Source organism: Psammomys obesus, unplaced genomic scaffold, assembly GCF_907164565.1.
Source record: "Psammomys obesus unplaced genomic scaffold, mPsaObe1.curated_primary_1811, whole genome shotgun sequence".
Classification (NCBI taxonomy): Eukaryota; Metazoa; Chordata; class Mammalia; order Rodentia; family Muridae; genus Psammomys; species Psammomys obesus.
Window position 1 is genome coordinate 548,430 of NW_026596440.1, and position 18,146 is coordinate 566,575.

The 18,146-nt window shown below is 42.4% G+C and overlaps 1 protein-coding gene across 1 annotated transcript in view; it reads right to left on the reverse strand.

Annotated features, from left to right (window-relative positions):
* Positions 1-18,146, reverse strand: part of Adcy2 (adenylate cyclase 2) — a 367,518-nt gene that overhangs the window by 164,501 nt on the left and 184,871 nt on the right. Inside the window, exon 4 of the mRNA XM_055598037.1 lies at positions 2,802-2,951. Coding sequence (XP_055454012.1) covers positions 2,802-2,951 — 150 coding nt within the window. The remainder of the gene's footprint in view (positions 1-2,801; positions 2,952-18,146) is intronic.

Sequence of the window (18,146 nt, forward strand, 5' to 3'; positions counted from 1 at the left end):
TGATGAAATTCTATCCTTCTGATATTTTAATTATACTTTTAAAAATTATGTGTTTATGTATGTGTTTGTGTGCCAGGCATGTCAACATGATGTGGTTAACTATGAAGGCTGAAGAGGATGTCAGTTGTAACTGACGACATCAAGGTGGAGTTTCAGGTAGTTGTGAGCAGTCCTATATAGGTGCTGGGAACTGAAGTCAGGTCCTTGCAAGACCAACAAGTTTTCTTAACACCTGAGCCATCTTGCTGTTTTTTGTTTTTTTTTTTCAAAAGAAATTGTCTATTCTAAAGCATTTGAAATCTAGACTATGCAGTTCTAGACATGACCACTGGACACACGGGAAACTCTGGTGACCTCTGAGATGCACTGGCTCTGTAGTCATCGCAACGAATTAACCTTTCTTGTATAGTGACACCCATGTATACAGTAATGGACTTGGTAAGCCCCCAAGCACGAGAGGGGTGATTAGACCATCGGGACTCCATCCTGACATCCTAACTGCAAGGGTGGTGCTAGGATATGGAAGGGGTATGAAGTTGAATGGGTCTAGGGCTCCAGTGAGGCAGCTTTCATGAGCTGAAAGCCATGTTGGGTGAGCTTCTCAGTGATGCAGATGCTTTTGAGTCATCCATGTTCCTGATGATAACCCCAATAAATTCACTACTCCATGAATCTGAGGTTGGAAGGAATTGCTTCCTTGGTCTGTTGGTGATCTGTCTGTATGAACACATTTTGTTTTCCATGTCTCCCCAGGAACCTCAACCTAATATGTTATAGTGGACCAACTGGGAATGAGATAAGCTGCTTATTGACATGGTGGAATCTTGTAGAACCCAGAAGTTAAACATGACTGGCATATGTGTATTCATAAAAATGGAATAGCTACTTAGGTAAACAGTTATCTATGATTTTAATATGTCTAGTAGATAGCTAAGTTAGATATTAGCAAGCTTGAATGTCATTGCCCCTCCCCCATTCATAATCAGCAGCTTGTAGAACCAAGAATGGAGACAGCAGGACTCTGATTACCACTAAAAGAGAGAGAGAGAGAGAGAAAGGGTGGGAGGGAAAGAGAGAGAAAAAGGAAAGAAGGAAGGAAGAAAGGAAGACAGACAGACAGATGGGGGTGAGGGTGGAATCTGAGTCCTTCTCTGGCCCTGAGTAGAATTTCTGAATTTCCCAGTAGATTGTAAAAGTTACTTGCTAGGTGGATGCTTTCTGGTATAGGAAAAGCGCATTTCATTGTCCCTCCATTAAGAATCAATCCAAATGCCTTGTCCTTCACCCAGAGAGGAAAATACTCCTCAGTTAGGGCTGCCAGCTGTAGAGACATGAGAGGTAACAGAATAAAGTCTGCCCACTAGGAAGGTCAGCACAGTGCACTCTGCCATTGTCTCTTCACGCTAGAAGTGTGCTCTGCTCTGCAGTGGTCCCTTGGCCACTGCATGTTCTCACCCCTTGAGAGTTCTCTAGTTTACTCTGCAATAAACTCTGTCTTTGTATGCTACAATGTATCTCATCTGAATTCTTTCAATTGAGAACACAGGGATTGTGGAGTTGAGGGATTGCATCATGAGACATGGGTGTGATAACCAGAATTGATACATACATAAACAAATGATTTTAGCATTAGTTGTACAGGATGGGAAAAAATTTAAAAAACTTCACGAGATTTGCCAATAACATAGGGGAGAACCTGATGTAATCACATGGTCACCCAGATGCCTAGAACCATGCCATCACAAATGCTGTTCAATAAATATTTGCTAAACAAATGAGTTGATGTTTCCATATTGAAAAAAATAACCTCATTATTAGTCTCAAATTTATACACAAATCCAGCACCAACACTGAAGTGATAATTTTCCCTCCCACCACCAAAATAAATTTTGATGAAATTTATCAATTATGCTAATTTAATACAGTAGTCAGGCATCCATTGTTGTCCAAATACTGTTCACAGCATAGATAACATGGTAGCCACTCATACAGAGTTCACAGTGAGGCACAGTGATTGTCACCTTCAGCGTCTCACAGGCTTTGTGATGGTCGGTAATCAAAATACAGAAACACACATCTGAGTGTGTCTATGCAGGCTTTTCCAGTAAGGTTAATGGACAACGGAAGAACTAGTATGGATGCTGGCAGCACCACACTGTGGACTCGGGCCCTGGAGACGATACAGAGAAAGCTGGCTCAACACTAGCATCTGTCTCTCTGCTTCTTGACCATGAACTCGATGTGGGCAGCTGCCTCACACTCCTGAGCCCACACCTTCTCTGACATGATAGACAGAGCCTTTAAACTCTGAGTGATAAATCAACCCTTGCTTCCTTAAGCTGCCTATGTTAGAAATTTTCTCCCATCAATGAGAAAAGTATCATGAGAACAGAGTATCATGCCACCATCTAAAATAAAGGATGTGCATTTCAAGAGCTTGGGTGAGTTTTCCCTCCAGTGTGTCTGTTTTATGTGTTTTTTGCCACTCTGGAGGACCCTGCACACTTTGTCTCCACACACCTCCCAATGTCCCTATCCCTCTATACATCCCTCTCACAATCATTATAGAACAGCTGTAGACAATGACAGACACCAGCTCCTAATTAAACTCCTTTCTGATGCTAAGATGATTCAGGATGATGTTCATGGTCAGCGGGGTGGAAAATAGCTACTGCACACAAGTCTATGATGTCACAGTCCTGTTTTTACCAAGAAAGATGCTTGCTGCTAATGTTAATTAATAGCTACTATCCTAGAAATGCCCAATATAGTACAGCTATAGGATTAAAAACACATTTTACCTGCTGCCGTTTTTCAAATTCCAGCTTGATCCGGGACTTGATGCAATTACACGTGTCCCGGTAGGTTTGCTGCAGGGCAAGTTCCATGAGATGCTTATGGTAGGCTCCTGCTAAGTTCCCACAGATGAAAATAATCACATTGGCCAGTATCTACAGAGACAAAAGAGGACACTTAAGATGACAAGGATTTCTTCCTCATGGACCCAACAGAATCAGACTGTATGTCAAAAATAAGCTTTAGAAAATGACTCAACTTCTCAACTGGCGTTGGTATTCTGGTTTGCCTAAAATTAAGCATCACTTGGGGATTCTATCCCCCATGGGCATGTGTGCCCATTAGGCTCCCTCTCTTGACTTTGGACTCGACCCTCCCCCCCCCTTTTTTCTGATGCAGAGTGAATGGAATATCTGTATACTAGCCCCCGCCCAGGGCTTACAGACTTATGCATTTAATACCGCTCTCTTGTCTGCTATCAGGACAAGCTTCTATGCTTGCTATCTATTGCATTTGCTCCAAGATGGGAGACGTGCAAGAGAGCTTCCCCAGCCAGCCTGCGCTCAACTACATTTGTTACACAGCACCACTGGGATATACTGACTGACACATGCTAGCTACATTCTCAAATGTATTCACGGAGTCTAGATAAGCAATTTTTGTTGTTGTTTATAGATGAATAGGGACCATTTTTAACAAAAACAACTGTGGTTCTTTTTGATAAATAAATGTGTGTTCATAATTTAGATGGAAAACAGAAAAAATATAAAAGAAATCTAAAAACTTCCCTAATTCTGCTGCCCTGGAAAAAAAAAAAAAAAGCCTGCTGTCCATAGGGCCATACTCATTTACTTCACATTCCTATTTTAAAATTTGGTTCTAAACACATTTTGTCAAGATGTCTGTCTTATTCATGAAGGGCAAATTTCGTGTTTACTCTAGCTGTATGCTTTGACTGTTTAATGTAACATAAACGGTGTCTGAGATTATAGGAATTATGTGTGGGAAGGTTTCCAAATTCTTAGTTAGTATTCAGTTCTATGACTCATTTAGTTATGTCTATATATGTCTGTATTGTTCAATACTACGGGGTTAATATTCCATGTGTTTGTATTATGTTACAGATGTCGTCCTCATGTAGAAAACCGTGACTTCCTCTCTGATCACTGCTTTAGACTCAGTTACTCATAACATAAGAAGTCAAAGTCATGCATATTTTAAGTGCTTGATTTATGTACAAATTTGCTCTCAAGGCACATTCCCTTTATGTTCCCATCAGCAGAGGGTGACAATGGCCTTTCCAGTGTGCTTCTGTCACTTGGCACACGATTCACATGCTGCAGGCTCCTCAGTGCTCAGGGTTGAATTTGTAGGTCTGCCCAGGATATGGCCAAACACACGGCACGACTGTAAGTGTAACGTGACAAGTCACTTATGGCCTCAGGGGCGTCAAAAGGCACTGTTTCCAAAGGCCTCGTGTTCCTCGGCAGTCACAGTGAGATTTACTCCCACATCCTGGACTTAAAGAGAGCAGCCACCAGCATCTGCTATGGTCCTAGCCAAGCTGCGTATCTAGTGGACCCTCTCAACATGGCTGTGGAAGGCCTTGATCTGGGGCAGTCACAGACATAGGTAACTGTGTCCCCAAAGCTACAATGGTAATAAAGGTGGACATGTTCTCCCCAGCTGCCGAATGCCTCTCCTATCCTGACAGGGTGTGGGCACAGAAAGGAAGATATGTCGATCCTACGTACCCGAAAGTCCTGGGGCATGCAGAAGGATTGAGGGACCAATTGGGGCAGAGTTTAGATGAGAAGAATGGGGTGGTAGACGTTTTTGAGTTGTTGCTGTTACTCTGTAGAATCCACAGAGAACTCTTTAGACTGGGAGGGGCCTTAGGTGCTGCCCCCACATCTCATGCTGACCACAGTTATTGGAGGGAACAGCTGCTCAGTCTCAGAACTCACCTCTAAGACATGGCTTATGCATCCATACTTCATTTATCCTCCATTAGCACAGAGGGTGCCTTCCTTGTGTACTTATACATGAGGAGTGCATTCATATGTGACTAATGATGATGTACATGTGTAGTGTGTGCAGGTATGTGTGTGTATATATATATATATATATATATATATATATCCCATATACAAAAGTGTTTCATGTGATTTTTTAGCGTAGTGTACATATAATGCATGTGTTGTATGAGTGGCAAATATATTTATAATCCATGAGTGTGTGTACCAGGTCAGAGGTCACCAAAAACACTGTGTCATATTTCTGTTATTTCTACCCATTTCCTAACTCACAGGGTCTCATTCTTGCCACTGTTGTATAATAACGCACAAGCCCTGTGAGTGCCAAGCCTGAAGTGGGTGGAAGTCTTGAGGACATTCTTCTTTTGTTTTTTAAAATAGGGTCTCACTGTGTAACTCTGGCTGTCTTGGAACTCACTATGCGGAGATGAGGCTGGTCTCAAACTCACAGAGATCCACCTGCCTTTGCCTCTTGAGTGCTGGCATTAAAAATGTGCACCACTATGCCCAGCTAGAAGACTCTCTGAATGTTCTACTTGAGGGGGTCCACTTGCAGCTGAACTGGTTTCATGTCCACTTGTACACCATTCATAAACTCCTGTCATATTTAGTCTCTGTGAAATGACCAGCTGCTTTGCTGAAGATCTCATCATAGCTGAAGCTCTTTGAAGAATGGTGTTCCAAGAAATGCAGGAAACAAGAAAAGCCAAAGCAAGCCTTGGTGCTCAATTAGAAAATGTTATCTCTTTCGTCATTAAACACAGCTGAAATAATAACAAAGCAACCCAGTCACTATCTGTGAGAGATTCCCTTTTTCCTAGGAGAGTGCCTTCAAAGCAAATGGTGAGATTTGGGAAGCTTATCCCCCCCCTGAAATGAACCCAAGGTAAGAACCAGAGCCTGGCAAAGCCACCACCTGTGCCCCAGTCTTCCCAGCATGAGGCCTAAGTGGAGCTCTTCGACCAGCATCCTGCCATGAAAATGGATCCTTTCTATGTCCTTCCTCAGGCTGCACTGTACCTTATTTCCTCTTTGTCAGAAGTGGGGTACTACACCACGACTCATCAGCCCCAGGACAACTGTTGACAACCTACATTGCTGTCAACCTTTTCTCTGGGCTCAGACCCAAGGTACCAAGAGAATGCTTATCCTCTCTAGGACCAGCCTTGCAGAAGGGCCCTGTTATCACAGAACTCTGGGTCAGAAACCTGTTCCTTTCTTATTACCCTTAGCCATCTTCTGCCCAATGCCTGGAAGCAGACTGTTTTGGGAGTGCTTCATCCAGACTGGACTCATAATTGCAGACTGAAGTTGGGATATGCTCTGAGAACCTCAGGGCACATTCACATTGCCTATGTGACCGACCAGCCAAATGATTTCTATGCAGTAAGAAATTGTGGGGCAGGAGAGATGGTTCAGTTGGTAAAGTATTTGAGGTGCAAGCATGGTGATCTGAGTTTGGCCTCCAGCACTCAGCGAAAACTGGGTGTAATGGCGTGCTTCTGTGGCCTCAACAATGTGAGCAAAAAGGCAAGAGAGTTCCTGGAGTCCACTTGTCTACCAGTCTAGTCTAATCAGCAAGCTTCAGGTTCCGTGAAAGGCATGCCCAATGTGCACATATACACACACACATACACGCACACACATTCACACACACACGTACACATATATGCACATACATACATACATACATACACACACACACATGAACACATGCACACATGCATGAACACACACATATACACGCAGTTAGGAAACGTCCTCAGTATTCATCAGTGGAAGCCTGTCTGTCCACCGTAAGTGGGGCTTTCGAGGCAGAAGTGTGAGTGTCTAGCCGTGGGTTTGAAGAAGAGCTTTCTTCAAGTTATCCATTCTTTTCTATTCTTAAAAATATTTTATCTTTTTTTGTGTGTATGTGTGTGTGGGTTGGTGTGTGAATGTGCATATGGGTGCAAGTGTCCAAGGAGGCTGGAGGTGCCAGATCTGCTATGTGAGCTGCTGTAAGTTGCTCAGCATAGGTTCTGGGCTCAGAGCTTGGGTCCTCTGCAGCAATAGCACTCTGTGCTGTTATCTTCTTATCCCTCTCTCCTGATCCTATCATTCATTCCTGATGCCGTTCAACACTCCCCGGGTACCGATAATTAGAAGAAATTCGTCTACTAAGCTTTATATGCATTCACAAAGAAAAATGTACAGGATTAAATGACTAAGATTTAATGCAAAATAAATACAATAGACGTTTTTTTTTTTGAATGGGAAGCTTATGAAATGCTTCTACCTGTTTTCATCTTGGTATACTGGATTCTATAATAAACAGAAGAGACTCTGAAATTTCAACAACACTAAGTATTTACAAATGTGACTAACGTCCTGAAGCATTTTTTTTCTTTCAAATTGATGTAGTCATATGACTTCACATCAAACCAGAAGAAATGATTAGGTTAAGGTTTTGCTTTTTAAAAATAACTTCAAAGCTTTTTATTTTACAGAAGGCTGCCAAACAGAACATATAATAAAAAGTCTCATTTTCACAATGTTTGATTTTTTTTTTTTTGATAGCACCACGCTGTCTCTGTGTCTCTTTTATCTTGTTTCACTTAGCTACTCTCACCTCTGCCAGAAAACAGGACAGGGGTCTTAGCCTCCTCTGAAAGGTTTGGAAGAAAACAAGTTGTTTTAGATAATAACACCAGGCCAGGCTTACTGTGCCAGGCTTACCGTGCAGAGTAAAACCAAGCCTTCAGATGTTGCCAGACTCAGGCCTGGGGTATGTTCACGTTGCACTGTGCTGGGATAGCCCCATGGAGGTCTACTGTGTCCTCGGCTCCTTCATTCCCTGCCTTTGACTGATACAACCTGGGAGCTCTGAGAAACCTTCTCACAGATTCTTAGAGGTGCACATTAGTGTAGCACGGGCTGCGAGAAGATCAGAACTTACCAGTATTCACCAGGAAGCAACGATTGGCTCCCCCCCGCCCCCCCGCCATAGCTATCACTGTCTCTCCAAACACTTTTTAATCTCCAAGCTTTCAAGAGTCTAGAAGTCAAAGCACACTTGATTGCTCCCCTTACAGCCAAGGAAACAAAATTAAGTGACATGTCCCTGGGCTGTACTAGCTTTCTGAAGATAGGCTGTTAGGCCAACTCATATCCCCACCCCTTACCTTCAGGAGAAATACCTTTGCCAGGGCATGGGGGATTTCTGAGAAATTCAGAAACGATGTACATTGCTTTATAAGAAGCTGGCACTTTTTATTTTCTTTAAAGACATTTGTATCTTCTGCTATAAAAGGCTTCCATCATTTAAAGTTATTTTAAGTGGCTACATTTTGGAGACCACATGTCCTTGGAGCCACATGCCTATGCATGTTCAGAGAGGAACGTAAAGAGAATGTCAAGCTGCTTTCAATCAGACCATGTGGGCCAGAGAGTGACCCATCTGAGAAAATGTCACCAGGGAAGGACATTTAAGGCTGCTAGTTTACTGACTTCAAACACCACAGAAATTTATCAAACGGTTTAGATGACATTTCAGATCCCTTGTGATTCTGAGATGCTATGCATTAAAAAGAGGCTAATATTCCATTTCTTTACCATATACTTGGGGTGGGAAGTTAAAGGGAACACAATAGGTAGACAGAAGCCCTCCTATATGCTGAGGGTGAGGTAAAGTCTCTGCCATGGCACAAGACCATCTACCACAAAAATGACAGTTTGTTTATCTACAGGAAAACACCACAGTGTAAGAAGGGAAAGAATATTATATTTGGAACAGGCCGTGAATATGCAAATGTGCCAAATGTCAGTCATAAAAAAATAAAAGGGAAGACAATAGAGAGCCGCAAGTGAGTACCCAGGAGGCACATCTCCAAAGGGTCACATGTGGCTCGTGACAAAGTTCTTGGGGCAGAATGATCAGCTGGCATTCTCCTTCACATGGCACTCAATCATGGCTGTGGGATTATTGATTCATACTGATAATGACTAAATACACAACTCTAGGTAATTTAGAGTTGTAATTCCAAACAAAGCTATTAGCTATTAGCCTCTAGCAATATAGGCTGCAAAGCCTAAGTCAAGGTGTCAAAGAGTTTAGTGATTTTGGAGTACACTGTTGAACCCCGAATGCTACATCCTTCCTAGGGTCACGCTGTGCCTGCACAAGGTGGAAAACAGATGGCCGAAGGAGGCTGAGTTTGCAGTTTTAAAATGGCACAGAAATGCCCACTAAGATGAAGCCATCATGCCCTCATCACTTCATAAACATTTTACTGACTGCTTTCTAAAAGGGAACTAAATTCCATCCACCTTTTGGGAGGGGATGTTCATACTCTAACATCCTGCATGGTCTCGTGCCTGCAAGTGCCTGTGTTCTGACCTCCTTCTTGTTATTGGGACAACAGGGAACCTGCACTAGAGCTAACCCTAATGTCTTATTTTACCCTTAACATCTCTTCAGAGGCCTTATGGCCAAAAGAAGTCACATTCTTAGTGGCTGTACTTCAACATGTTAAGTCTGAGTTGACACAATTAGTTCCGATCAACATGACAATGCATTTTCTTTTTTCTTAATTTTTATTTATTTATTTTTCTTTTAAAAATTTATTTATTACAGTTTATTCACTTCGTAAATTTTTTTTTAATTTTTTTGTGTAAATACACATGTCATGTGGAGGTCAAAGGACAACTTTGACCTTCTTTCCTTCTACTTTTAAGTTGGTTCTCTCCTTCTACTTTTAAGATCCACAAATTGAACTCAGATCATCAGGCTTTCAGAGCAAACACTTCTGCCCACTGAGCTATGTCAGTGGGCCATAAAATGAGTTTAAGAAAAAAAATGTATTTACACATCACCAGCACATATACTCAAAGAATAAAACTTTGATGTCTTAGAATGTAGGACTGGCACCCCTCTCTGAGAAATATCAATTTTTTCTGAAAGTGATTTATATAGACGGAGATGAGATATTCATTAAGGCCCCCATTTGATTCACATTGGAACTTTCTGTCTGGCTTAATCTTGCACAGGTCTTGTGCACGCTTTCACAGTTGTTGTGAATTCCTGTTTGTCATAGCCACGAAGTGCTCATACCCATCAATTGGGTATCTACATCACACCTCCCCACAAAGCTCAGAGATCAGTGCAGGAGAGGAAGCAGAAAAATTATAGGACCCTGAGGTAGTGGAAGACGAACACAAAGCAGTGTTTTCAGGAGAGACAAGCTTCTAATTTTAGTCACTGTGACTTCTGGATGATTGAACCACAATCTGCCATCAGAGTCTCATCAAAGATCTTTGGAAGTATGTGTAAGATGAGCAGGGTTGAGGGAAGGTTCGTGACAAGCAGAGCATACTTCCTCAAATACATCAAAGTTTAACTAGGAGAAATAAAAGTGCTAATGCAGGTTTTCTTGATCATAATGCCTGCAGTATGTCATTAATTTCTTATAATGTTCCAAGGCCAAAGGAACCTTCTAGTGATTTTGCTATGCTACTAGGAAGCTTGAAATAACTCACACATGTTCTAAAAATTTAGTAGTTGCACCTAGTATTCATCATTATATGTTGAAATCAAATATAGTATTTTATGTCACACTTAGGTCAGTACAGTGACTTGCTACAGAATGTCAGTGGCCACCATTCCTGTTGAGTATTATAGATTTTCACAGTCTTATATTCCAACTAGAATTTGCAACCTAAATTCCCTGTCCAAACTTTACTTCTTCAGGTTAATGTTGTTGGGATTATTTTGAGGGAGGCGTGGTGGCTCTCTGTGATAACTAAAACCCAGATTTATAAATGGATGAGGTCAACAGGAGGATACACTGCAATTTAATGCAGGAACCAGGAGTTCCTTCAAGACAGGCTTCATGGGAGGTGGAGATCTGGCAGAAGCAAACCTTGCTGTATTTAACTTGAAACTTTATAATATCTTCTTGAATATTGAGCTCACAGCCTAAAAACTGCATTACTAAGCAAACAGAGTTCCAACAAAGTGAACATGTTAATTAATTTAATTAAACAAAATGTGCAATGAAATGATGTGGGCTTGCTACGTGGATTGTCCGAGAAATCATTGAGGAGGAACATTACATTGGTGGCAGGAATGATCTGTGTATATTTGTTTTGTACTGACACATGATAACAATATGTCCTCCCCATGACTCCAGCTTTAGTCTCAGCCCCAGAAAATGGCACATGCAAAAGAGATAATCCCATCAAGTGACAATTTGCAAAGATGTTATCAAAGATAAGGCAAGTCAACATGGAATTCAGGAATGTCCAGATTTCAACAGCAAATTTCTGTTATCATACAATCCAGGGAGCAAAAGGAACAATATGTAGCTATAACCTGGAGAGCTGTTCTGTGGCCTAGGCTTCCCAGAAGGGCCTGGGACAGAGCAGTGTCACAGCCAACCTGAGTCCTGGCAGAGAGGTCTTCAAGCCTCCTGAATGAACCTAGAAGTCAAGAGAAAGATTATGCGGATTTGGCATTAAGGCCTTTGGAAGGTCTGTACGGAAACCTGTATACACAGAAATGATGAACAAAAAAGACACTGAAAAAGGGTAAAAAGAACAGAGGAGGCAAGAGATAGAAGTCAGAAGATTTGAGTCATACTCAACATTCACAAGCAGGATAAGTGGTATTTCTACATAACCATCTTCTACAAATTTACAAAAATCGATTTTCTCTTCTCGGTGATTTATTTTTTCTTCCAGGTGACCCACCATCTGCTGAATTTGCTAGACTCATCTCTCCGCATTTAAAGCTAGGCAGGACTGGCTTTAGTTCCTGGATTTGTAGAAAGACACCAAGTGTCTGGATCTCCCAGCGGGAGCGCTTTCGTCATACATGAGCCCCTTTGATTACTCCTAAAGCGACTCAGGCCAGAGGCTGGTCCTCTGAAGCCCCAGTGGTGTGGTTAAAAGGTAGGGGCATGGAGTGAAGTGATGGACACTGGATTCAGTCACATGGATGCTGGTTTGCCAGTCATGTCAATGGAACAAACAAACAAAAAGTTTGCACACTCCAGATCACCAGAGTTTTTTGGGTGGTGGGCAACCTGATTCGCCAGGATCCTAAGTGTCTGAAATTTGTGGGAAGTTTTCACAATCACAGGTGGCTGGAGTCATGGAAACATGGCTAGCATCTGAAGACTTATGGGAGTCTGAGTCCCTAGCTTACAGCGTTTGCCCTAACCCTGGGTGGTCAGCTCTGAAATGGGACTGCATCATCCCAAGTAAGATGGGCATACTTTCCCCTGAGGGCCCAGCTGCCTTGGACTAGAGACTCTGATGGCAGAACACCACCAGATTTTTTCAGTTGAACAATGGGTGTCTCCTCCACCCTATGCCCCGGCCCTGTCTCACAATTCCCATTTGAATGTCTGCAGTGATTGCCTATAAGGAGTGGAAATGGTTTTATTTTCTGGTTCTTTTTCCCCCATTCCTCATTCCCACCTTTTTTTCTGTCTCACAGAGTTGTTGCGATTGCAGTGGTCAATAAATACAGGGGTCAGAAGGTCAGTGTTTTTCCCTCAGTTGAATAAACTCTTGGTAGATATTTCACTTTAGTCATTTTCTTACTTTGCTGGACCTCACAACTCCACAGCTGTCCATACTTCCTCTCTGCACTACCTTGCTCTTCTCACTTCCAAGCAGGCTTTACTCAAGAGTACCTTCTTAAGTCATCACATCACAACATCTGCTTCTTGGAATGCCTATCAGAGACACCCATTGCATGGGTGTAGCATAAAGACACACAAGCCATTCATTTGACTGTTAGTTTTTTGATGCACATACATACTGATATTTCCTATAGAAGTAACATGTTGTTTATATTTATATCACCTGGCATTCTCAATACCAAATATTATGACTTCCAAGAGGAAACAGATTCCTTTCATGAGACCCGGTTTCTCTTTTGCTTGCTACTATCCAACCCATTGTTGTCCTTATGTTGGACTCTACCCACATTTTCCAAGACTACAAAGGAGATAAGGCCAAAGGTCTCAACTTCATTTGAGACTGTCAATGACCAAAATAAGTAACTTGCAGTTCCCAATATGACATCATTCTAGGACAAACTAATACAATTCCTAATGTTCTGAGGGCTTTGTAGGTCATCAAGAAAATAGCAATCAATCTAAGGCCACCAGAACTCTGAGACATGAATATATGAAGAAAAAAAAATACTCACTTCCGAAGTGAATATAGTCCACGATAGATCTGATCATTAAAATCATCAAGAATAGAATTAGCAGATATTTGGAAATCAGGACTAACATTGCTAGATGAATTAGTTCAGAAGTAATGACTTTTTAAAAATCATACTAAAGAGTAGACACCCTATTTGGCAACTAATAAAGATTTTCTTTACTTTTTAACATTTTTTAAGGCACCATGAGGAAAAGGGGAATCAAAATTACCTTTGAACTGAGAAGGAGCAGTGTCAGGCAATGCAAAGACACCTGTGGTCCGGTGGCCTTGAGAGCCACTTTCCTGACAGAAACATTGAAATTCTATAGTTGTTGCAAGGAATACTTTCCATACCTCAAGGATTCCCACAGCAATCGCTGCAGTGAAGGGTGCTGATGAGAAAAAGATGTGCCTGGCATCAAAAGCATGTCGGGAGCAGAACAGGGCCAGACGAACCAAAATCACAGGAAATTATACATTTGAAATTTACTCTGATCAAATCTGGTAGGTAAATTCCACCTCTTACAAGGAAAGTACATTTTATGTCCACTTGCATGAATGAGAAAACCACACAGACCTGGACCATTGCTTCTCAATTCTTATTGGCAAGAGGACGCCAAGCCACCACATCATAGCTCAGTCTTCGCTACTGGTGTGTCATTGCTCTGTCCCCACAGCATCATGGGCAAATGAGTCTACTCCAAGCCTAACACACAGACATCCATCTTCTTGCTTCACATCTTCCCTTTAAAGACAAACCTCTAAGATGTGTCGACAAGCTCTTTGTATCGTGTTTGTCCCCCACTCTCCTGTTTGATGAAGCAACTGAAAAACCATCATCAAACAAACTCTTTCAGGGACACAAATTACTTTCAAGTTGCCAACTCAATGGTCCCTCTATATGTACCTGACTTGGCCTCTGAGTGTTCTCAGCAGTTGGTTTTCTCTTTATTACTGATTCTGATTCCTTCCACTTCTTTTCCTCTTACTAACTTGGGTTTACCTGCCTCATCCTAAGTGTTGTTTACTCCCCAGTGCTCTCCCTGGGTTTTTTTCCGCTTTACTTCCTGCCCCAGCATCATCTATTCTTGCTTCATCAGTGAGATCGGCAAGACACCAATGTCCAAAGGCACACAGCTGCGCCTCTGAAGTCTAGATTGTGGAATCTAATCCTTCATTACCTGAACCCTGCATTGACGTCTTCCCATGACTCATCCTGCTGATTCTACCACATCCTTCTTGCTCTGTCCCCTAGCTCTACAGTAGATGTCAAGACTGGTGAAATCCTCCAACTTTGCCAGGCCCTTTGCCCATGTGTTTTCTATGGCTTACCCAAATCCTGACACCTCCTCTCCCTGCCCATGACTGTTCCTTCTGATCTGGCTGTACATGTCAGGTTACCTGTCAGATGATCCACTCCTCACCAGCAAGACTCCCTGAATCCCTGCATGTCCAAGGGCCACGTTTATGTTCATCTGCCTTTGTCTTCCTTTCCTGTTCTCACACTCCACAGAGGTCACACCCATTACGTTTCCATTTCCAGATACTGAACAGCTCATATAGTATCCATCATGAGTGCAAAGGACACAAATTCCTTAACTGCATAAATAAAATCCCCATGGCCATATGATCTACTCCATCAGAGCTGGAGACACACTACCTCAATTACTGAGTAACAGAAATTCATTCATTCAACAAATGCTCGTGGAAACTTATGATGTACCAGGAAATGTTCAAAGTACAGGCTATAATCTTATTAAAAACAAAAACATACAATATCCTGCCCTCTTTGACTTATATTAAAATTCGATTTTTGTTCCAGAGTCAATCACACCATTGTTCTCCACCTCACATTTAACTGAGGAGGCCCCGCAGCTGCCTTACATTATTTTTGGATAGCAGAGTGAGGCATATGTACTGTCCCTTAATGCTACCCATGCAAATGACACCTTGAAAAGCCCTGATGGGTTTGGAAATTGCTTGATAAGATTGAACCTAATGACGACACAGATATATATTTTATTCCCTAACAGGAAGAGAAACCCATTCAGGCCTGACATCTGCTGGGGCCACTCAAGCATCCAAAGAAGGAATTTGCGTCTAGAAAGGTGATGATGAGGAAGTGCTGAGGGTCTCAAATACAGAAAACTGGGGAAAAGCCCATCTCGGAGGGAATTAGCACTGCAGAGAAGTGAGGGTTTTGTTGATAGTGTTAGTGCTTGGTTGGTTCGTCCCTCTCCATGGATGACATTTGAAAGCCAGCGGTTCTCAGCCCTCCTAACACTGCGACCCTTGACACCGTTCCTCATGTGTAGTGACTCCCAACCATGAAATTATCTCTTTGCTACTTCATAACTGCAAGTTTTCTACTATTATGAATCTTGATGTAAATATCTGATATATATGATATCTGATATGCAACCCCTGCGAAATGGTCATTCAACCCCCAAAGGGTTCACCACCCACAGGCTGAGAACCTCTACCTTATAGTCTACGCCTTTGGTTTCCATGTCTTTTTAAAAATTTTTTATTAATTACACTTTATTCATTTTGTATCCTCCCATAAGCCCCTCTCTCCTCCCCTCCCGATCCCACCCTCCCTCCCCTTTCTTCATGCATGCCCCTCCCCAAGTCCACTGATAGGAGAGGTTCTCCTCTCCTTTCTGATCTTAGTCTATCAGTTCTCATCAAAAGTGGCTGCATTGTCCTCTACTGTGGCCTGGTAAGGCTGCTCCCCCCTCAGGGGGAGGGTTTCCATGTCTTAAACCACACATTCTTCAAGGTAGCCATGCAGTCCTATGGTCAGACCTTGTTTCTTGGTAAGGGGTTCAATTTACAGACGTATAGATACATCACTTGTGCAGAATGCAGTATGCTTCTGGAATTAAGATTTCATAAGACTGGCTTGGCAAAAAACAAACAAACAAACAAACAAAAAACAAAAAAACAACAAAAACCTAAGCAACTAGGAGAGTGACAGTGCAGAAAAGACCCAGAAACATGGTCATTTTCTTAGCAGTGGTGCTGGAGGTTAAATCTGTGGCCTCAAGAATGCCAGGCCAGCACTTTACCACCGAGCAACTTCCCAGACGGAGATGCAGCTTTCCCACAGGGATCAGCTCTCCAGCTGTGTTAACGCTACACTCACACTCACCGGGGGTCTCCACATAGGTGGCTTTTTGCTCCAGAAAGAGAAGTTAAGAGGTGGTATCTTACAACTCTCTGGTCTTCTTGAAAGTCTCATTCCTTGTGACAAATTACTACATTAAGGTTCCTTCTACACTGCCTCTTTAAAGAGGCAGTCAGCCATGTGTGCCTTGTACCTTGGGTTATTCCAAGAATCCTACTCCAAACCTCCTGAGGAGAAAGCTGATGGCCAGCAGAGAAACACATAAGCTTCCAGGTAGACAAATGGTCTTCGTATTGGTAGGATTCCCCACTGGGCCTGATGGCATCGTTCCTTAAATGAAGGACAACTTGCTCATACATGCATCGGAGCAGATGCCTATTTCTTATCTGAGAGAACAAATCATACACAACTTTGCATGGAACTCTCACTGTGGTTTATAGTTGTAAGTACCCTAATGAGAGCATGACAGTTAAACATGCAGGACAGTACTGTGTGCAAAGCTATACTTTTGCAATGTCTTGTGGCATGCTGTCAAGAGTAGGCACGGCACAGATGCACCTTCTGTCTCAGGGGTAGTGTCTGGAAAGACAAACTGAAGCTTCTCTGAGTCTTTTCCTCACAAGGGTCAGGGCACTAGGCTCTGAATCAGGGTGTATAACACAGGTGTCCAGCACACTGAAAAGACAGGCACATGCCTGGAGCCCACTCTAAAAGGCTCGGCAGGTAACTGATTTTTAACATAAATGTCTCCACATGAATATGCTCTGCAGGACCAAGGGAGAAACTTAATGTCAGGTACCAAGCAGATGACTCAACTTTAGCTCTCCTAGAACAAAAGCATCAGTTCATGTGGAGAGAAGGGCTGAGAATTTCATCAGGGATTAAAAAATGGTTAATGCTAATGAGAGAGCATGATGGCTTCACTATTCAAACATGAAATGTGAAGCCTGGATTAATACTTTAAACCGAAGAAGAGATTTCCACTCACTTAGGGGGCTCCTACATTGCTCGAGGAGAGAAAGGAACAGCAGTGAAAAGGATTAGGTATCTCTGGTATGGAGTAAGAAAGAAGTCAGAGTGGCTTTGATAAGAGTGAGCAAAGATGTGGTCTCACACATCACACTTTGCTGGGGAGGTGGCATTTCAGAGGAGCCATGCCAATGAGTAGACCAGGTACATAGGGAGGGAAGTAAGTAAGAGGTGTGTAACATTAAGGCCCGGATTGCTGGAGGACTGGCTTCCTTATCACTTAAGAAGGGGTGTTTGAAATGTGAAACTGGTGGACCATATACTTGTATGTACAGGTAAATCGTGTCTTTAAAGCACAGAGCAAATATCCTATACTTTTCTAGGGAAACAAAAACCAGCACATTAAAACTGGGTAATAAATCAGCATTCTCAAATAATCTACCACTCCCATGTTCTTCCCTTGGAGCATGCCAGTATTCTGAAAGTGCTAGTCTGGGTGAACAACTGTGAAAAATTTAAAATTAATAACAAGTCCCATACTCCAGAGCTTGCAAGAATGCACGCAGAGAGAGCTCAGCTAACAACCAACGCTACATTTATGTGATCATGAGCCAAGGTCAGACTTAAAGGGAAAATTGCCCTTCACAAATAATTTAATTTTTCGTAAACTGATTTTGTAGTAACAGCATAGATGAAATACAATATGACTTTTTTTCTTTCAGTTTTTCCCTTCCTTCCTACTACCACATCCCACTGGTTGGGATCCAAAGGAACACACCAAGAACAAGGCACGAGTTTCCCTCCAAGGGAGGCACAGGCCAGCCTGTATTCCACCCTGGCTCTCAGCAAGAGGCTTCCTTCATGCTGCATCAAGTTTGGCATCAAAATGTCTGCCCCTTCAAAACAAAGTGTCTCCCCATTTAATTAACAGCTTTCTCTAAGGCTGACCTCAGTCTTAGGATGACAGCAGCGGCACTCGGTGCCCACAGAGGTGCCCACAGAGTTGCATTCCAAGA